The sequence below is a fragment of the Typopeltis vanoorti genome, chromosome 23 (assembly GCF_054136105.1).
Source record: "Typopeltis vanoorti isolate ZY-2024b chromosome 23, IOZ_Tvanoo_1.0, whole genome shotgun sequence".
Taxonomy (NCBI): Eukaryota; Metazoa; Arthropoda; class Arachnida; order Uropygi; family Thelyphonidae; genus Typopeltis; species Typopeltis vanoorti.
Window position 1 is genome coordinate 57,377,335 of NC_143571.1, and position 14,943 is coordinate 57,392,277.

The 14,943-nt window shown below is 34.8% G+C and overlaps 1 protein-coding gene across 6 annotated transcripts in view; it reads right to left on the minus strand.

Annotated features, from left to right (window-relative positions):
- LOC150093872 (intersectin-1-like) overlaps nucleotides 1-14,943 on the minus strand; it is a 510,882-nt gene that overhangs the window by 434,706 nt on the left and 61,233 nt on the right. For all 6 annotated transcript variants that reach the window (XM_090413144.1, XM_090413145.1, XM_090413148.1 and 3 more), the window contains exon 3: nucleotides 3,580-3,643. In XM_090413144.1, coding sequence (XP_090269270.1) covers nucleotides 3,580-3,643 — 64 coding nt within the window. The remainder of the gene's footprint in view (nucleotides 1-3,579; nucleotides 3,644-14,943) is intronic.

Genomic DNA, 14,943 nt, shown 5'->3' on the forward strand with positions numbered 1-14,943 from the left:
CACTGAACATAGCACACAGACTAACAGTTTTGCTACTTGGCTGTATTGGATATTCAAAAACTGTATTAGATATTCAATATTCACTTTACTATAGAAAAAGAAACTGTCTCTCCTTCCTAGATAACTGACAACTACCAAATCGTATATTATTATTTTCTGTTTATAGAAAACCCACATATATGAGAAGGTACTTAAGTAATCACATCACCCATCCCAACAGTATGTCATCCTCAAGACACACATGCACACAGCCAAGGTTATTGGTTTGAATAACACAAGCTCTTGAAACTGAACTCTAGAATTTTTTCAGCACTTTTTTTTAGTCAATGGCTACAATCCTTATAAAAGAGACAAAATACTGCTCCCCCTTTATCCCTACTGTAACAGACCTATAAGATCATAGCAAAATTATTCAGACTTTCAGAGTACATCTGAAAAGATAACATTAGAGTTCTCCACAAATATAATTTCCATACCACTTTCAAACCACACATTAAATAAGTTACTGTTTAAACCTTTTGCATATCCTGGTATATATAAAGTTCATTGCACTTGCAGAATTGTCCTACTTTGGACAGATTTGTTAACATCTCTCGAAGAACACAAAAATGACATATGCAATCATCTGTATGGCAAGTCAGGACTGGCAGACTATGCTCTTAATATTCTTTCACTACTTCACAGAAGTTACTATAGGTCTGAGAGACTATTTTTGAATCAGCATCAACTATGAGATAGTCCCCTAACCTCAACAAGGATATGGTTGCATTAATTTGCCAAAGATCTAATAGACAGTCATTCTATGACTACATTTAACCTGACTTCTCTGAATTAATTTAGTTTTTACTTGGTCCAAGAGGGCACATTCTAAAGAAACTAATGACTAACAAATATGAATTGGTTTTACACCATTTTAATTGAGTGCTGTGTGCTTACACCATGTTGTAATTTGTGCTCTGATGAGGATGATAATGATCTTCATCATTCATTTATGAATAGGGAAAAATATATACAGAAATATTCATATAAAAAACTCATGGAGATAAAGTCTATTAGATAAAAGTGAGCCAAGTTGCTCTGTTTTGTGCTAGATGGTAAATGTTAGTTGGTTCATGAGAATCTTCAAAAAGAAGTTTGCTTATGTATTGCCAAAACTGATTTCTTGGTCTTCCTCTGTGTTCATTAATGGGCCTGTAGAGAGCAAGAACACTGAACATAGGTGAAGGTAGATGTCTAAGCTGATGTCTTTAGGGGTCTTTGCTAGATTTCTTCAAGAACTATAGTATTAGGAATGTGATCTTGCCATATAATCCTAGTATTGTTCGAAGGCATGTTGTCACAAAGCTATTGATAATAGTCACTAGTCATTCAGTAGGATGTTCCATGTCTTGGAACCATATGTAAATATGGTGGACTGGTGGTTTTGTACTGACGAAGTTTGTTATTTATGGTGATGAGACTGGATTTCCGGATATTAGTTAGACTTTTATGGAAATGAAGAGCCTCGTTTTTTCTGTTCATCATTTAGAGTGTTGATGCAAGGAACCAATGTACCGAAAATCATTTATTTCTTCAAGAATGTGGTCATTTAGCTTAGTATTTCCTTCTATTCTATTGTTTAGGACTTCAGTTTTACTGCTGTCGACTGCTAACCCAATCAGTTTTGTAGATCTAGAAAAGGCATATGACAAGGTGCCAAGAGAGAAGCTATTCAAAACGCTACAGTTATATGGTGTCAATGGGGCATTATATCAAGCAATACTTAGTCTTTATTTGAGCTGTAAGTCAGCAGTTAGAACTGAAAGAAGTACAGGAAGATGGTTTAATGTTAAATCTGGTGTCAGACAAGGATGTACATTATCCCCTCTGTAATTCATTATCTATATGGATCACATTAGGAATGAAAGTGGAATTAAACCTGATATCAAAATTGGCAATGTTAATGTCAGCTCTTTGCTTTATGCAGACAATGTTATACTTCTAAATAAATCTGCTACAGGTCTACAAGATTCCCAGACTAAATTGAATAACTATTGGAGAACCTATAGAACAAGTGAAACATTTCAGCTACTTAGGAACGATTTTTAGTGAAGTTGGTAAATTAAATATGGAAATAGACAACAGAATCAACAAAGCTGGTATGGTGGGTAGTCAACTGAATAAATTTATATGGAATAAGAGAGAAATTAGTCAAATCACTAAATGCATATATTAGCCAGTATGTGTACATTTCCAGTAAACAGTTAGGGAAAGACTGTCAATAGGAAGACGTGTAATAAGTGTATCTAGAAAAGGAAGTGTGTTCTGACTTTCAATTTCAATTGTATGCATTTGTGTTGTTTGTTGAGGTGGCTGAGGAAAGCGTCTAATGTCTGGTGGTCATGGGACCAGACAGTGAAAACATTGTTAATGTATCTAAGCCAGACTTCAGGTTTTAAAGTAAAGGAATCTAGAGCATGTTGCTCGAAAGCTTCAGTTGTCGGGGAGGAATGTTGTTGGCTGCACACAGCACCAATAAATGAACTGGAGACTTGCACAATTCTGTGGGCAGTGTGATGGTGGTGTGTGCAGAAGTTGTAACAGTATTATTATTATTACATGACACCTCCAAGGAGTCCGAAGACGTGAAGATTTATCGTATTTATTGCAAGACTGTGTGTGTGTAATTTTTGCCAATTAGAAAGAGATAGTGAAATATAGTCCAAAATAGAACATTGGGGGGGGGTTTAAAATTTGTTCTTATTTACAATAATTTGCGTATAATTTATCATGGTGAGAAAGATAATCACAATCTAAATTATTCCAGATCCTCCAGTTAGACTTCAGTCATCATTCAATACCAATGCACTACAGCTGGATAACATCAGGATCAATCTGATTAAGACTTGGAAGGAAGTTTCATTCAGAACTGCCACTTACATAATTAATAAATTTGAAGCTTGAAGAGTTCAAAAAATGTAAGCTTAATTACCTCAAAAGTTTAGCAAGTGGGGAGGATGCAGTAAGTTTTATTAATTATACAAAATTACAATACTTATTAAAGAACACGTAGGTCCACAGTAATAACTTTTAATTAATAAATAAGGTACAGATATTTCATACTAAAACTAATAGTACATCTTCAGTGTTACAAATGGATAGAAATGGAATACAAGTAACAAACATTCAGTGGATCACCTATTAAAATACATTGTTGTCACGAGCAAGGAAATGAAAGAAATTAATAAATAATTAATATTTAAGATAATTGGTTAATTATTTATTAATTTCTTTCATTTCCTAGCTCGCGACAACAATGTATTTTAATAGGTGATCCATCGAATGTTCGTTAGTTGTATTCCATTCTTATCTGTTTGTAACACTGAAGATGTACTATTAGTTTTAGTATGAAATATCTGTACCTTATTTATTAATTAAAAGTTATTAATGTGGACCTACGTGTTCTTTAATAATTATACTATGCCACAGGTACCTCTAAAAATAAAAATTACAATACTGTAAGTGTCCTATGCCAGTAAGTAAAGCAAAATTATCCTTGTTTTAATTTTAAAAAAAACCACACAGATAGCTTTTACTTACCATATATGTGCTAAAATAGCTGGTGGCAGACCAGACTGCAGAAACAGGTGTTTTGCTTGATCTCCTGAAAGTTTTAATTACATATATTTAAACAAGTTACATTATACTGATTTAACATATTATATATATACACACAGAACAAGAAATATTTTATTATTATTATTACATAACACCTCCAGGAAGTCCAAAGACTCATCGAGGGAGGGCACCTACTCTACAACTCTGTCTCCACCACCCAATCCACCAACTACAACTAACCGCAACTACACCAATGCCATCTACCTCCACCACCACTAGTATTTTCATAGACCAGACAATCACAAACATCCATGCCCACGGTGGGATTCGAACCAGCATCCTTTTGGCTGGAGAGCAGATACGCTAACCACTTGGCCAACCAGGTTGGTGATAAACTGAAAACTTCTGTTTTAACTCTTTAATTTCTATAAAACTATTCCCTAGAAAACACTTATGACCTCTGTGTGCTCAACTGCAATTATGTTTACACTTGTATGGATATAAGATTAAACAAGAATATAATTTCTTTGTAAGGTTAATTTGCAATGAAGTAATAACACTTTCTATGACTTTCTCTAATCCAGAGAATTTTAAATATAAGGTCATATACCTTTCTGCTACTTGTATATGGGAAATATATGACTTCTGCATTTCTTAGTCTGGTTCCAACCAAGGGTAGTGTGCTTCCTGGGGAGTAAAGTAATTCTGCTCAGTGGCAAGTATTTGCCAGTTATTGAGTGGAGCCACCGCTGCGTTTCTTATCCTGGACTGATCTTTTAGGGTCTCTTAGTGAGATTTACAGTGATCTTATAGATCACTCAGAAATCACTTTGTAGATCACTTTGACCTTTACTGGGGTACTGCTAAAGTGGAGAGGTACCTCTGCACTTTAACAGCACCTCAATAAAGGTCAAAATCAGTCTGGGTAGTGGCCTTTCTACAGCATAGCATTCCAAAAGAATGTGTGCTTTGCATTATAGGATACCAAAGAAAATGATGTAATGTTATCAGCCTCTATATACAAGTAGCCTAGTCATGAAGGTACTTAACACATAAACTTCGTTTACATTTGGATAAAGGATTAAAAAAGAACATAATTTCTTGAAACATTTAATTTAACAGCTGATTCTCACTAGCAAATTTGCAGAGATTACAAGAGTAGCTAGTTTAGAACTTGTTGTAATGAATTTTGTTTAGCACAGCACTGTACTTAGTTTTCCAGTAGTTTGTTATAGCATTGTTCGCTAAAGTAAGAGTCCCCTATAAGTTTTTTTTGTTAATTAAGAAGCTATATAAATTATTAGCGATTAGGATTTAATCATTAGAGAAAAAAATTGTACCATGTTTTAGGTTGTGAGTAAAATCACTAACAATGAATTCAATTACTTTCCACAGCAGAATGGAATGGCAAATGACAAATTTCAGCAAGTGTGCTGATTAAGTAGTTCCTTCTAGCATAGTGTTAACTCTACAACCATTGTTTCTACTCATAGGAATCATGATTTGCAATAGTTAGAGTCAACTGTAATAAAAGCAGTTTGTTGCTATTATTTAAAATGTCTTTTCTCTATACTTTATATACCATTATTCTAATTAGCTGTGCGCACTTTCTCTCTCTTAACCTTTCTCACTTACTCTACTGCGTATTATGTTTATCCACCTTCCGTATTTATTAGTTGTATGCCTATGAATACTGAAAAATTTATTTGTCAGACTGCGCCATCAGTATATCAAATATTTGGCATAAGACTCAATAAAACTTCTAGTAGATCTCTCTCTCCCTTACTAATGTAACATCCTTCAACAAAGTTTACATAAACAGTCGTGGTTCTTAAGTAATAAAACTGTGCTTTTAATGCCTTAGTTGTTTCCCGCTCACAAATCCGATTTATTTAGGAACAGTGCAGTTGTAAAATAAAGGATCAGGCAGCACTCTTTTAACAAATAATTAAAACACATTTATTTACATTAATATGAAATATACATGAATCAAATGACAGGGAGCTTGCTTTCTCTACCCATCTAAAAAATCTCATCATCATCATCATCATCAAATTCCTGCCATGTACCCTCAAGGGGGTGTATCTTTAGCATAAAATTAGAACCCTTTCACTTCAACACTAAATAATCTCTTTAACTCTAAAACTTATTTACTCACTGCTTACAAATTCAATTTCTTAAACTTCTAGTTTACTCGCAAAGAGGTTAGCTAACTCTCTGTTATTTTTTGCCAATTGAATCTATTATGGACACTTCCCATTACTAAAAAAACTAACTCTTAACAGTCCATATACAATATATTTCCTAGATTATGAGAGAAAATATACAAAACAATATAACTTACAGAGGCTCTGTATCACACATTCAGTCAAGAGTCTTTTACTAAAGTTTTTATGGCTTTTCTTTCATCTCGAGTCTTAAGCTTCCTTCAGGAGTATCTTTCTTAAGCGGTATCACATCAGGGTGTTAGCAGGCTTATGGACTGCAATCTGTGGTACTCAAATAGCACATATAAGAGGTTTCAGCATACGAGCAAATTCTCCTCTGGATCCTACTTCGGGAACTTCTGCTACTAATCGCTGATGACTGCAACTGCCGCTGACTGGCTCTTCTCGGTAACAGCACTTCACCTTTGCTTTTTAGGCACTTGGATCTCAGCTCTCCTCTTTGTAACTGGGGCCTTGTCTCTCCTCGTTCTTTGCCACCACTGCTCTGGTTGGGACCCCACTTATAGTCTCAGCTCGTTTCCACTCTGGTTCTAACTGCCTCTAGTTCCGATTTCTGATGACTCTCTTTTGACGTCTGGAAGCGCCTTATGCTCGGCTCAGTCCCCTTTTATTTTGCGATCTTGGTGCTTGCACTAAGGGTAGTAACCCCGAAGAATTCGACATGACTCTTTCATCTTCTTTTTAGTTTAACCCGCTCTTTGTTCTCCTCCGTGCATTCTGTTGATCGTATTTTGCCGGGCGTAGAAACTTGTCTCTAAAACTAGCAGACCTCTTTGATACTTTGCTTGTCCTTTCGGGCTGTGGAGACTTCTCTAAACCTAGCGGTACTCTTAGATGTTATCTTTAAAGGTGTTAGCGCAGAGCTTATAAGCAACTCTTATATACAAAACTAGTAAGCAACTTGCCTGTGCTCTTACACATAACTATATACAAAGTTCCCCGATGGGAAAGCATTGCCTTTGTTTTTGACGTTAAAACAGTAAATACATTCACTTCCCAGGGTTAACTACATCAATATTTTGCAAAATATACATAGAAACAAACAAGGTTATTTACAGTTTTCATGGGACTTGACCTACGTAAAAAAATCGATGTAATGCGCTTTGATATTTTAAAGCTATATCGAGTTTTTACACAACTATACTATAGTTCTTTGATTTATCGGCTTTAACTTTGAATGCAAAGATAAAGCAGTAATATAGCAGCCACGTGTGTGTGTGTGTGAGTGATGTGGGGAAGAAGAGGGGGGGGTATATTTTTATTTTACTTTCTTCCTCACACTCCGAGTGGTTAAACTCTTAAATTCAAAACAAAAAGATGCTGAACTCTAAATGTGGCTTTAACACAAGTTCATATCCCAGTTTCATATGTAGCTTAACCTATTAAATTCTTATTTAATTCGCTTACATTAAGAGATTGAGTTTTCAAACACCTTATAACCAAAATAAAAAATTTTAATTAAAAAAAAAAAAAAACACAAATATATACAATATTAAATCAACTACAGGTATTCCTTGATTAAAGCGATTTATTAATCCCTCAATGTTACTGCATATATCAAAATCACGTTAATCAAATGTAATAATCAATGGTAAAAATTACAATTCATCCATGAGCGATTACTGTATTAATAATTCATTTTATATGGTACTCTTTTAGGAAAGATAAAAAATGAATACAAAGTAAATGTTTAATAAATGCTTGTTACCTATTAGTTACTGCAATTTTTTTTTATCAAAAAAAGTTATCAAGAGTCATTTGAACAGTTTAGTTTTTTTCCTATTAGCATAAATTCTACGATAAGCAAAATGACTCTCTAGACAGCAAACAAGCATTCTTCAATTAACATCTGGATCCATATCCATTACTTGCTGCCTAAGCAATTCTAAACCGTGAAATATTCCTTCCAGTTCTTTGATTGTTATCTCCTTTGGAACCTCATCTTCACATTCCATTTGTTCGTTAACTTCATATGTACGTTGTTGTCAATTTCAAAAAGATTGTTGCCACTGAAACCTTTTGAAATTGAATCCAATAATTCTTTAACATCTTCTGCATCAACACCATCAAAACCAAGGTCTTCACCAATTGCAACGATTTCTTCAACCACGTTGTTCACAGGATTTTGAAAACCACCTAAATCATTAGCACATTCTGCAAAAGGTTTTTCCAAACAGCACTCATGCAGCTAGAAGACACTTGCTCCTACAAATCATGAATGTTTTCAATTGCGTGTTTAATGTTAAAATTTTTCCAAAATTCTTGGAGCCTAATTGCATTTCCTCCCATTGTTGTTGCTACTGCCTTTGAGAATGTCTTTTTAAGAAAATAGGCTTTGAAAGTTGCAATGACGCCATCCATGGATGTAGCAATGATGTCGTATTTGGTGGAATTTTGGTAAATTTAAAGGCACATTAATTAAAACTCTTGCCGCATATATAAAGGGATTGTTGCAATTAATTTCATTGTGTTAATCAAATCCCATGTTAAGCAAGGGATACCTGTACTTAACTATGCAAGTGTCATGCATTCTTCAGGTTACAGCAAGAAAATCGGTTTAATATGTACAACTTTCTTTCAATCACATAAACCAACAGTTATTCTGTATGGACAAACTTCTGGAATTTCTGTTTCTTGCTTCATACAGAAACTTTTATTCCGTCTTGAATTCACACACAGAAGAAAGACTAACAAAAGCTGCTCTCCATACAGCTACAGAAGAATTCAATGAATTTCTTCTTGCATCTCAAAATCACAGAATCCTAAAGTTTTATTCACTTTCTATACAAAAGTAATAACAACAAGCTCTACTAAATAAAGTACTAAAAACGACATCACTTTAAAATGAATTAACTTTTTATATGAAAAGCCTCAACATAATTCTTAAAACACTTATCAACAGTTTTAATGCTTAAGAAAAAATTTGTCTTCTACAGGGTGGTGTCCATAAGTCACGGAACATTCTGCAGAAAAGGGCCACATCTTTGTGAAGCCAAAAATGGAAGGAATTTACGTGATGTGGTTTTTTATAACTAATAAAAAAAGAAATAAAAAAACCTAGTGATGTTAAAAAACTTATGCGGTTGCTTCACAAAAACAGGCCCTTTCTACAGCATATTTCATGACGTATGGGCCACCTTGTATATGAAACTTCTGAAAAAATTACTAAAGCCATATCAATTGTTAGACATCATTTATCAGACTGAGAAAATAAAATTTATTGGGCCTATTTCTATATGAACTGAAAAGCAATAAAGTTCCTTTCAGTTTTAACTGAGTTCAAATTCTATATGGATTAACGACTACAATAAACTTCACTTATCTCTTTATAAAAGAATATATTCCCTGTGTTCCATTTAATTTCTTTTTAATCTTCATGTATTGAAGACACAAAAACTCCTCTCTTCCTAACAGCTAAACACTAGACAATGTTTGATATGTTCTTTTCACTTCCTGTGCATTGGAAATACAACAGAGTTCATGTTGTTTCAGTGCTATTGTATTTCCATGCTTGGAAATACAACAGCACTGAAAGCACCATTGCTGCTTTCAGTACTGAGCTGGAAACGACAAGGTTCTTTCTTTAAAGTGCAGGAAAGTTCATTTAATTATAACTTCATAGTGATAGTGGTGGAAATTATAACAATTCTTTATTTCACAATCTTTTATGCACCAAGGAAAGTTCATTTAATCATTTTCAAACATGAATTACAATGGTAACTTTTGCTTCCCTCATAACTGACATGTTTCATAAATATTTGTCTACATACAAACAGTACAAATATTTCAACATGAACAATAAAGTTCAAAATAAATAAAGCTTTAATAATCAATTTAAATACATTTATTTTACATCTAAGCAAAACTTTAGTAGTCAAAATTAATAACATTGCAAAACACCTTGCTAGTGACATCAAAAAGGAAACATATTTAAATATCTACTTTTATAAAATGACTTCTAACTTAAATTTTACACCCTCTGTCCAAAAAGAAACCGAACTTTTCAAAAATACAAAAAACTAGTGGCATCACCTGTTGTATCTTTTTTCCTTGAAAGCGGCAACCTTCATTAGTGTTGTGTCAACTGTTTATGACATTTGTTTCATTAAAAGCCGAGTTATAGTGCCAAGAATGACAGTGTGTTTTGATGAACTGTCGGAAAATGAGTTTCAAACAGAGAGCTGCAATTGACTTTTGTGTTAAACTTGGTAAAAGTTGTACTGAAATGCATCAAATGCTTCAAAAAGCATATGGTGATGAATGCTTATCCCGTACTCAGGTTTACGAGTGGTTTAAGCGATTTCAAAGTGGTGGTGAGACACTTGAGGACGACGAAAAGCCGGGCCATCCTAAAACTGAACTGAGCAAGTTAACATCCAAAAAGTGCGTGATTTCATCAAAGAAAATCTGAAATCATCCGTGAGATTGATTGAAGATGAATTAGGGATTCCAAAATCAATTGTGCACAACATTTTGACCGAGAGTTTGGACCTTCGTAAATTGAATTTGCGATTTGTTCCCCACAAGTTGACTGACGAGCAAAAAAATGTATCGAATTGAGCACTGCAAGGACCTCGTTAAAACCACTCATAAGGACTCAAACTTCCTTTAAGCGATCATTACTCGTTACTCATACTCAAAACACCACGATGAAACATGGTGTTTTGAGTATGAGCCCGAAACAAAGTGCCAGAGTGCTAAGTGGAGACCACCAGAAGAGGGGCATCTGAAAAAAAATCACTTGGAGAAGTCAAAAGTAAAGATAATGCTGATTTGTTTCTATGATTCCAATGCCATCATCCACAAGGAATTCATTCTGCTTGGCCAAGCGATCAATAGCGAGTTTTATCTTGAAGTTTTGAAGCGAATGATGGCGAGAATTCGTCGCGTATAGCATGAATATCATGATGCAGGCAGCTGGTCACTTTTGCACGATAATGCACTATCTCATCGTCCGAACATCGTGAGACAGTTTTTGAGCAAAAACCTCTTGTTGGATCACTTGCCGTATTCATCCGATTTAGCACTCTATGACTTCTTTCTCCCCCCCGACTTCATTTGCTGATGAAAGGAAAGCGATATGACACCATGGAAAAACGTTCAAGCAGCACTAACCACGACCCTCAACAGTATCCCAAAAATCAATATAAAAAACTTATTTAACGAATTAATTTACCATGCCAAACGCTGTATCGAAGCTGAGGGAGAGTATATTGATTGAAATAAATGATTTAAATAATTATAATTGGCCTGTGTTTTATTTTCTATCAAAAGTTCAGTTTCGTTTTGGACAGAGGGTGTATATATATATATTCCACACACAAGCATGACATTCACAATGTCCTTATGTTTATTATTTTCAGCCTGAATCAACATTACAAGCCTGATTTCTGAACTAAAAGTCTGAAACAGAACTCTCAAAATGAATGGAACCCAACAAAAGGTGAATAACATACACTAAGTCCTTTACTTATGCAGATTTGTAGATATGTGGTTGCAGTACCAACTTACAACCAGCAACAGCATCTATCAAGCATCACTTTAAACTAACAGATGGCTTCCTAATAATCTGATGCACAGTTGATAATGTTATTACCACTTTGTTTGTTTTCAGTGAACTTACATAGTACTTATAAATCAATTCTATATATATAAAAAGATAAGCCACAATTTGAAACGTTTTTATGTCACGTTTTTTTTCTCTTCATTTATGTGTTTGCCTTCATGAAACAAACACATTGTAGGCTCATGTCTCGAGTCATCAGAATTGAAGGAGAACCGGCTTCTAGCCCGGAACACAAGGAGTTGGGTGCTATAGGTGTCGGGGGGAGAGCCCCCCCAGTGGAATATAAACCTTAACTAGGTCTGAGAAACACCGATTAGAATACACATATTTACAGCAGTAAGAAGAGGTGCCTTACAACTGCAGAGGATAAACATAATATTCAAGCCTGCAAACACAGCTTCAATCCTTCAACTCATGGATCAGGTTCCTAATTTTACTCAGAAAAACTCGCACATCTGTGGTCTCAGGAGAAGCTCAGGAGACAGCTTGCAGATGTAGCATGGAATGAGCTGGGTGGAAAGGAGATCAATGATGATTGGGTAATATTCAAGAACTAATCTAGTAGAAGCAATATCAAAATGTATTCCATGGATCAGAAGATTAAATAAGGTAGGTGTGAAATGCATGAATGAAGAGATTAAGCATGCAATACAGAGGAAAAGGCATTATGGAGGCAACATAAGATGAGTGGTAATAATCAATTCCATGAGAATTACAAATAAGTAAGCAGATGCTCTAAAATAATACAGAAAAAAATATAAAAGAGCTAAGCTATGTGTCCAAGTAGGTAAACAAAAGTCATGGAAATGCTTCAGTAAGAATATAGAAAATAAATATCAGGAAGATGGCAAAGATCGCGGGAATATAAGGATCTATATTTAAGTTTTGCAGATCTGGAAAAAGGCATACGACAAGGTGCCCAGAGAAAAGCTTTTCAAAACACTACAATTGTATGGGGTGAATGGAATATTTTACAGAGCAATACATAGTCTATATTTGAGCTGTCAGTCAGCAGTTAGAATTGAAGGAAATACAGGAAATGGTTTGATGTAAAATCAGGGGTAAGGATACACATTATTTCCACTCTTATTCATCACGAATATGGATCACATTATGAAAGAACATGGCATTAGGCCTGATATTAGAATTAGAGATGTCCAACTTAGCTCTTTGCTTTATGCAGATGATGTACTCATAAACACATTTAATGCAAGTATCCAAAATTCTTTAACTAAATTGAATAACAGCTGTAACAAATTTGGCATGAAAATCAGCATAAAAAGACCAAAACTATGAAAATAGGCAGGAACACAGAAAACTTCAGCTGCATTTTGAATGGCGATCCTATAGAACAAGTAAAACGTTTCAGCTATTTAGGCACAGTTTTTAGTGAAGATGGCAGGTTAAATCTAGAAATAGACAAGAGAATAAGCAAAGCTGGTAGGGTGAGTAGCCAGATGAATGAATTTATATGGAATAATAGAGAAGTGAATTAGCCAAACTAGCAGTATACTAGCAGAATACAAGATATTCTGTTAGTATACAAGAGACTGCAGATGACGTTTCTGAGAAAAATTAGGGGAGTGAACCGATGGCATCAATGGAAGAATCATATTAAAAATGAAGATATTAGAAAGGAACTTGACACTATTACTATTCAAGAATGTGTATGCAGAGCTAATCTAATGTGGTATGGCCACTTAAATAGAATGGGTGAGAAAAGGCAAAACAGTTTGATGCCAAGATGGCAGGAAAGAGATCCAGAGGAAGACCGACATCTAGGTGGATTAATTCAATCAGAACTACCTTAGAAGAATGAAATGTTAGATATGAATATATACCCCTTGAGGATACATATCAGGAAACTGATGATGATGAGGAGGAGAAGGATTACAAAGAACAGGCAAGGAGGGTGACTCAGTTGGTAAAGGTAACAAAAGTGAAGTATGAATGGCAATTAACTAATGAAACCAAAAAAAAAAAAAAAAAATCCTAGGGAGTTTTCGATACATAGCAAGCAAAAAAAAAAAAGAATGATTATAGAACAATTACGATTGGAGAAAATACTATAAGAACAACTGCTATGGAAAATATAGTTCGGATATTTAATGAGCAGTTCATGAAGGTCTTTCATTCCTGTGAATGTGACATCATGGAGAGTTGGAGACAGTGGATGAGGAGGAGGAGAACGAGAGGAGGACTAAGTGAGCAAGAGGTATATAGAGAATTGAGCAAACTTGATGTTAATACGGCTGTGGGACTTGATGATATATCACCATGTAGTTTGAAGATGTGCCAGAGAGCTGACATTTCTTGGACATATTTGTTTAATATTAGTCTTATATTGGGTAACGTTCCAAAGAAGTGGAAGGAAGGCAAGATTGGGCCACTTCATAAGGGAGGTGACAGAAGTTGATCTTGATGTTGAAATTTTTTTTTTCACTTGGTTAAACTATAAATTAAAGATTCCAAGAAATTATATTTTTGGTTTCATCCTTTATCCAAGTGAAAGCAAACAAAGTTTGCGCATGAAGTCCCTTCACGACTGGGCTATTTGTATATAGAGGCTAATGATATAATGCAACACACATCCTATGGACATGTATAATGCTATGCAGTAAGGGAAGGGCTATCCAGACCATTTTGACCTTTATTGAGGGCTCATCAGTGGGAGCAGACTCAGAAGTGATACCAAGGTTGAAGTAATGTAGAAGTCATATTTCCATATACAAGTAACCTTATTACTAAAATACTCTGGATTAGAGATAGATGTTGAAAGTTTTTTCACATGGTTATAATATAAATTAAAGATGCCAAGAAATTATATTATTGGTTTCATCCTTTATCTAAGTGCAAACAAACAAAGGCAATTACCAAAGCAATTGATGAAGTCATTAGCCTCTATATACAAGTGGCCCAGTCATGAAGTGACTTCACACGCAAACTTTGTTTGCTCACACTTGGCATTTTAATTTATATAGGTGACAGAACTTGAGCATCAAATTATAGACCTATGTCAGTTGTGGTTAAAATGTTGGAGAGGCTGATGAGAACCAGGATCCAAAATTGAGTTGACAACAGTGGTATTATTCTTTGATGGACAGCATGATTTGCTAAAGGGAGAACATGTTTTAGTAATCTACTTAATTATTAGAATAAGGTGACAGCTTCAATGGACAAAAGAGAGGGATACACAGTAGTATACTCAGATTTTGCAAAGGCTTTTGCTAGATTACTGCATGATAAGTTAATAGTCAAACTAGAGCAGATGAGGTTGGATATTAGCCTAGTGCAATGGATAGGAGATTAGCTATCTGATAGGTATCACAACAAGTTGTGTATGGGGAAGCAATATCTCGAAAGAGGAAAATCACTAGTGGTGTGTCTCAGGGGTCTATTTTAGGATCATTGCTCTTAATCTGTATGTTAATGATATTGGGGAAGATTTGGATAGGGATATTCAGTTGTTTGCAGAGATGATGAAAAGCTGGAACAAAATATGAGGAGTAGAGCAGATGTTCTGGCCTTACAAGAAGACTTGAGTAGATTGAG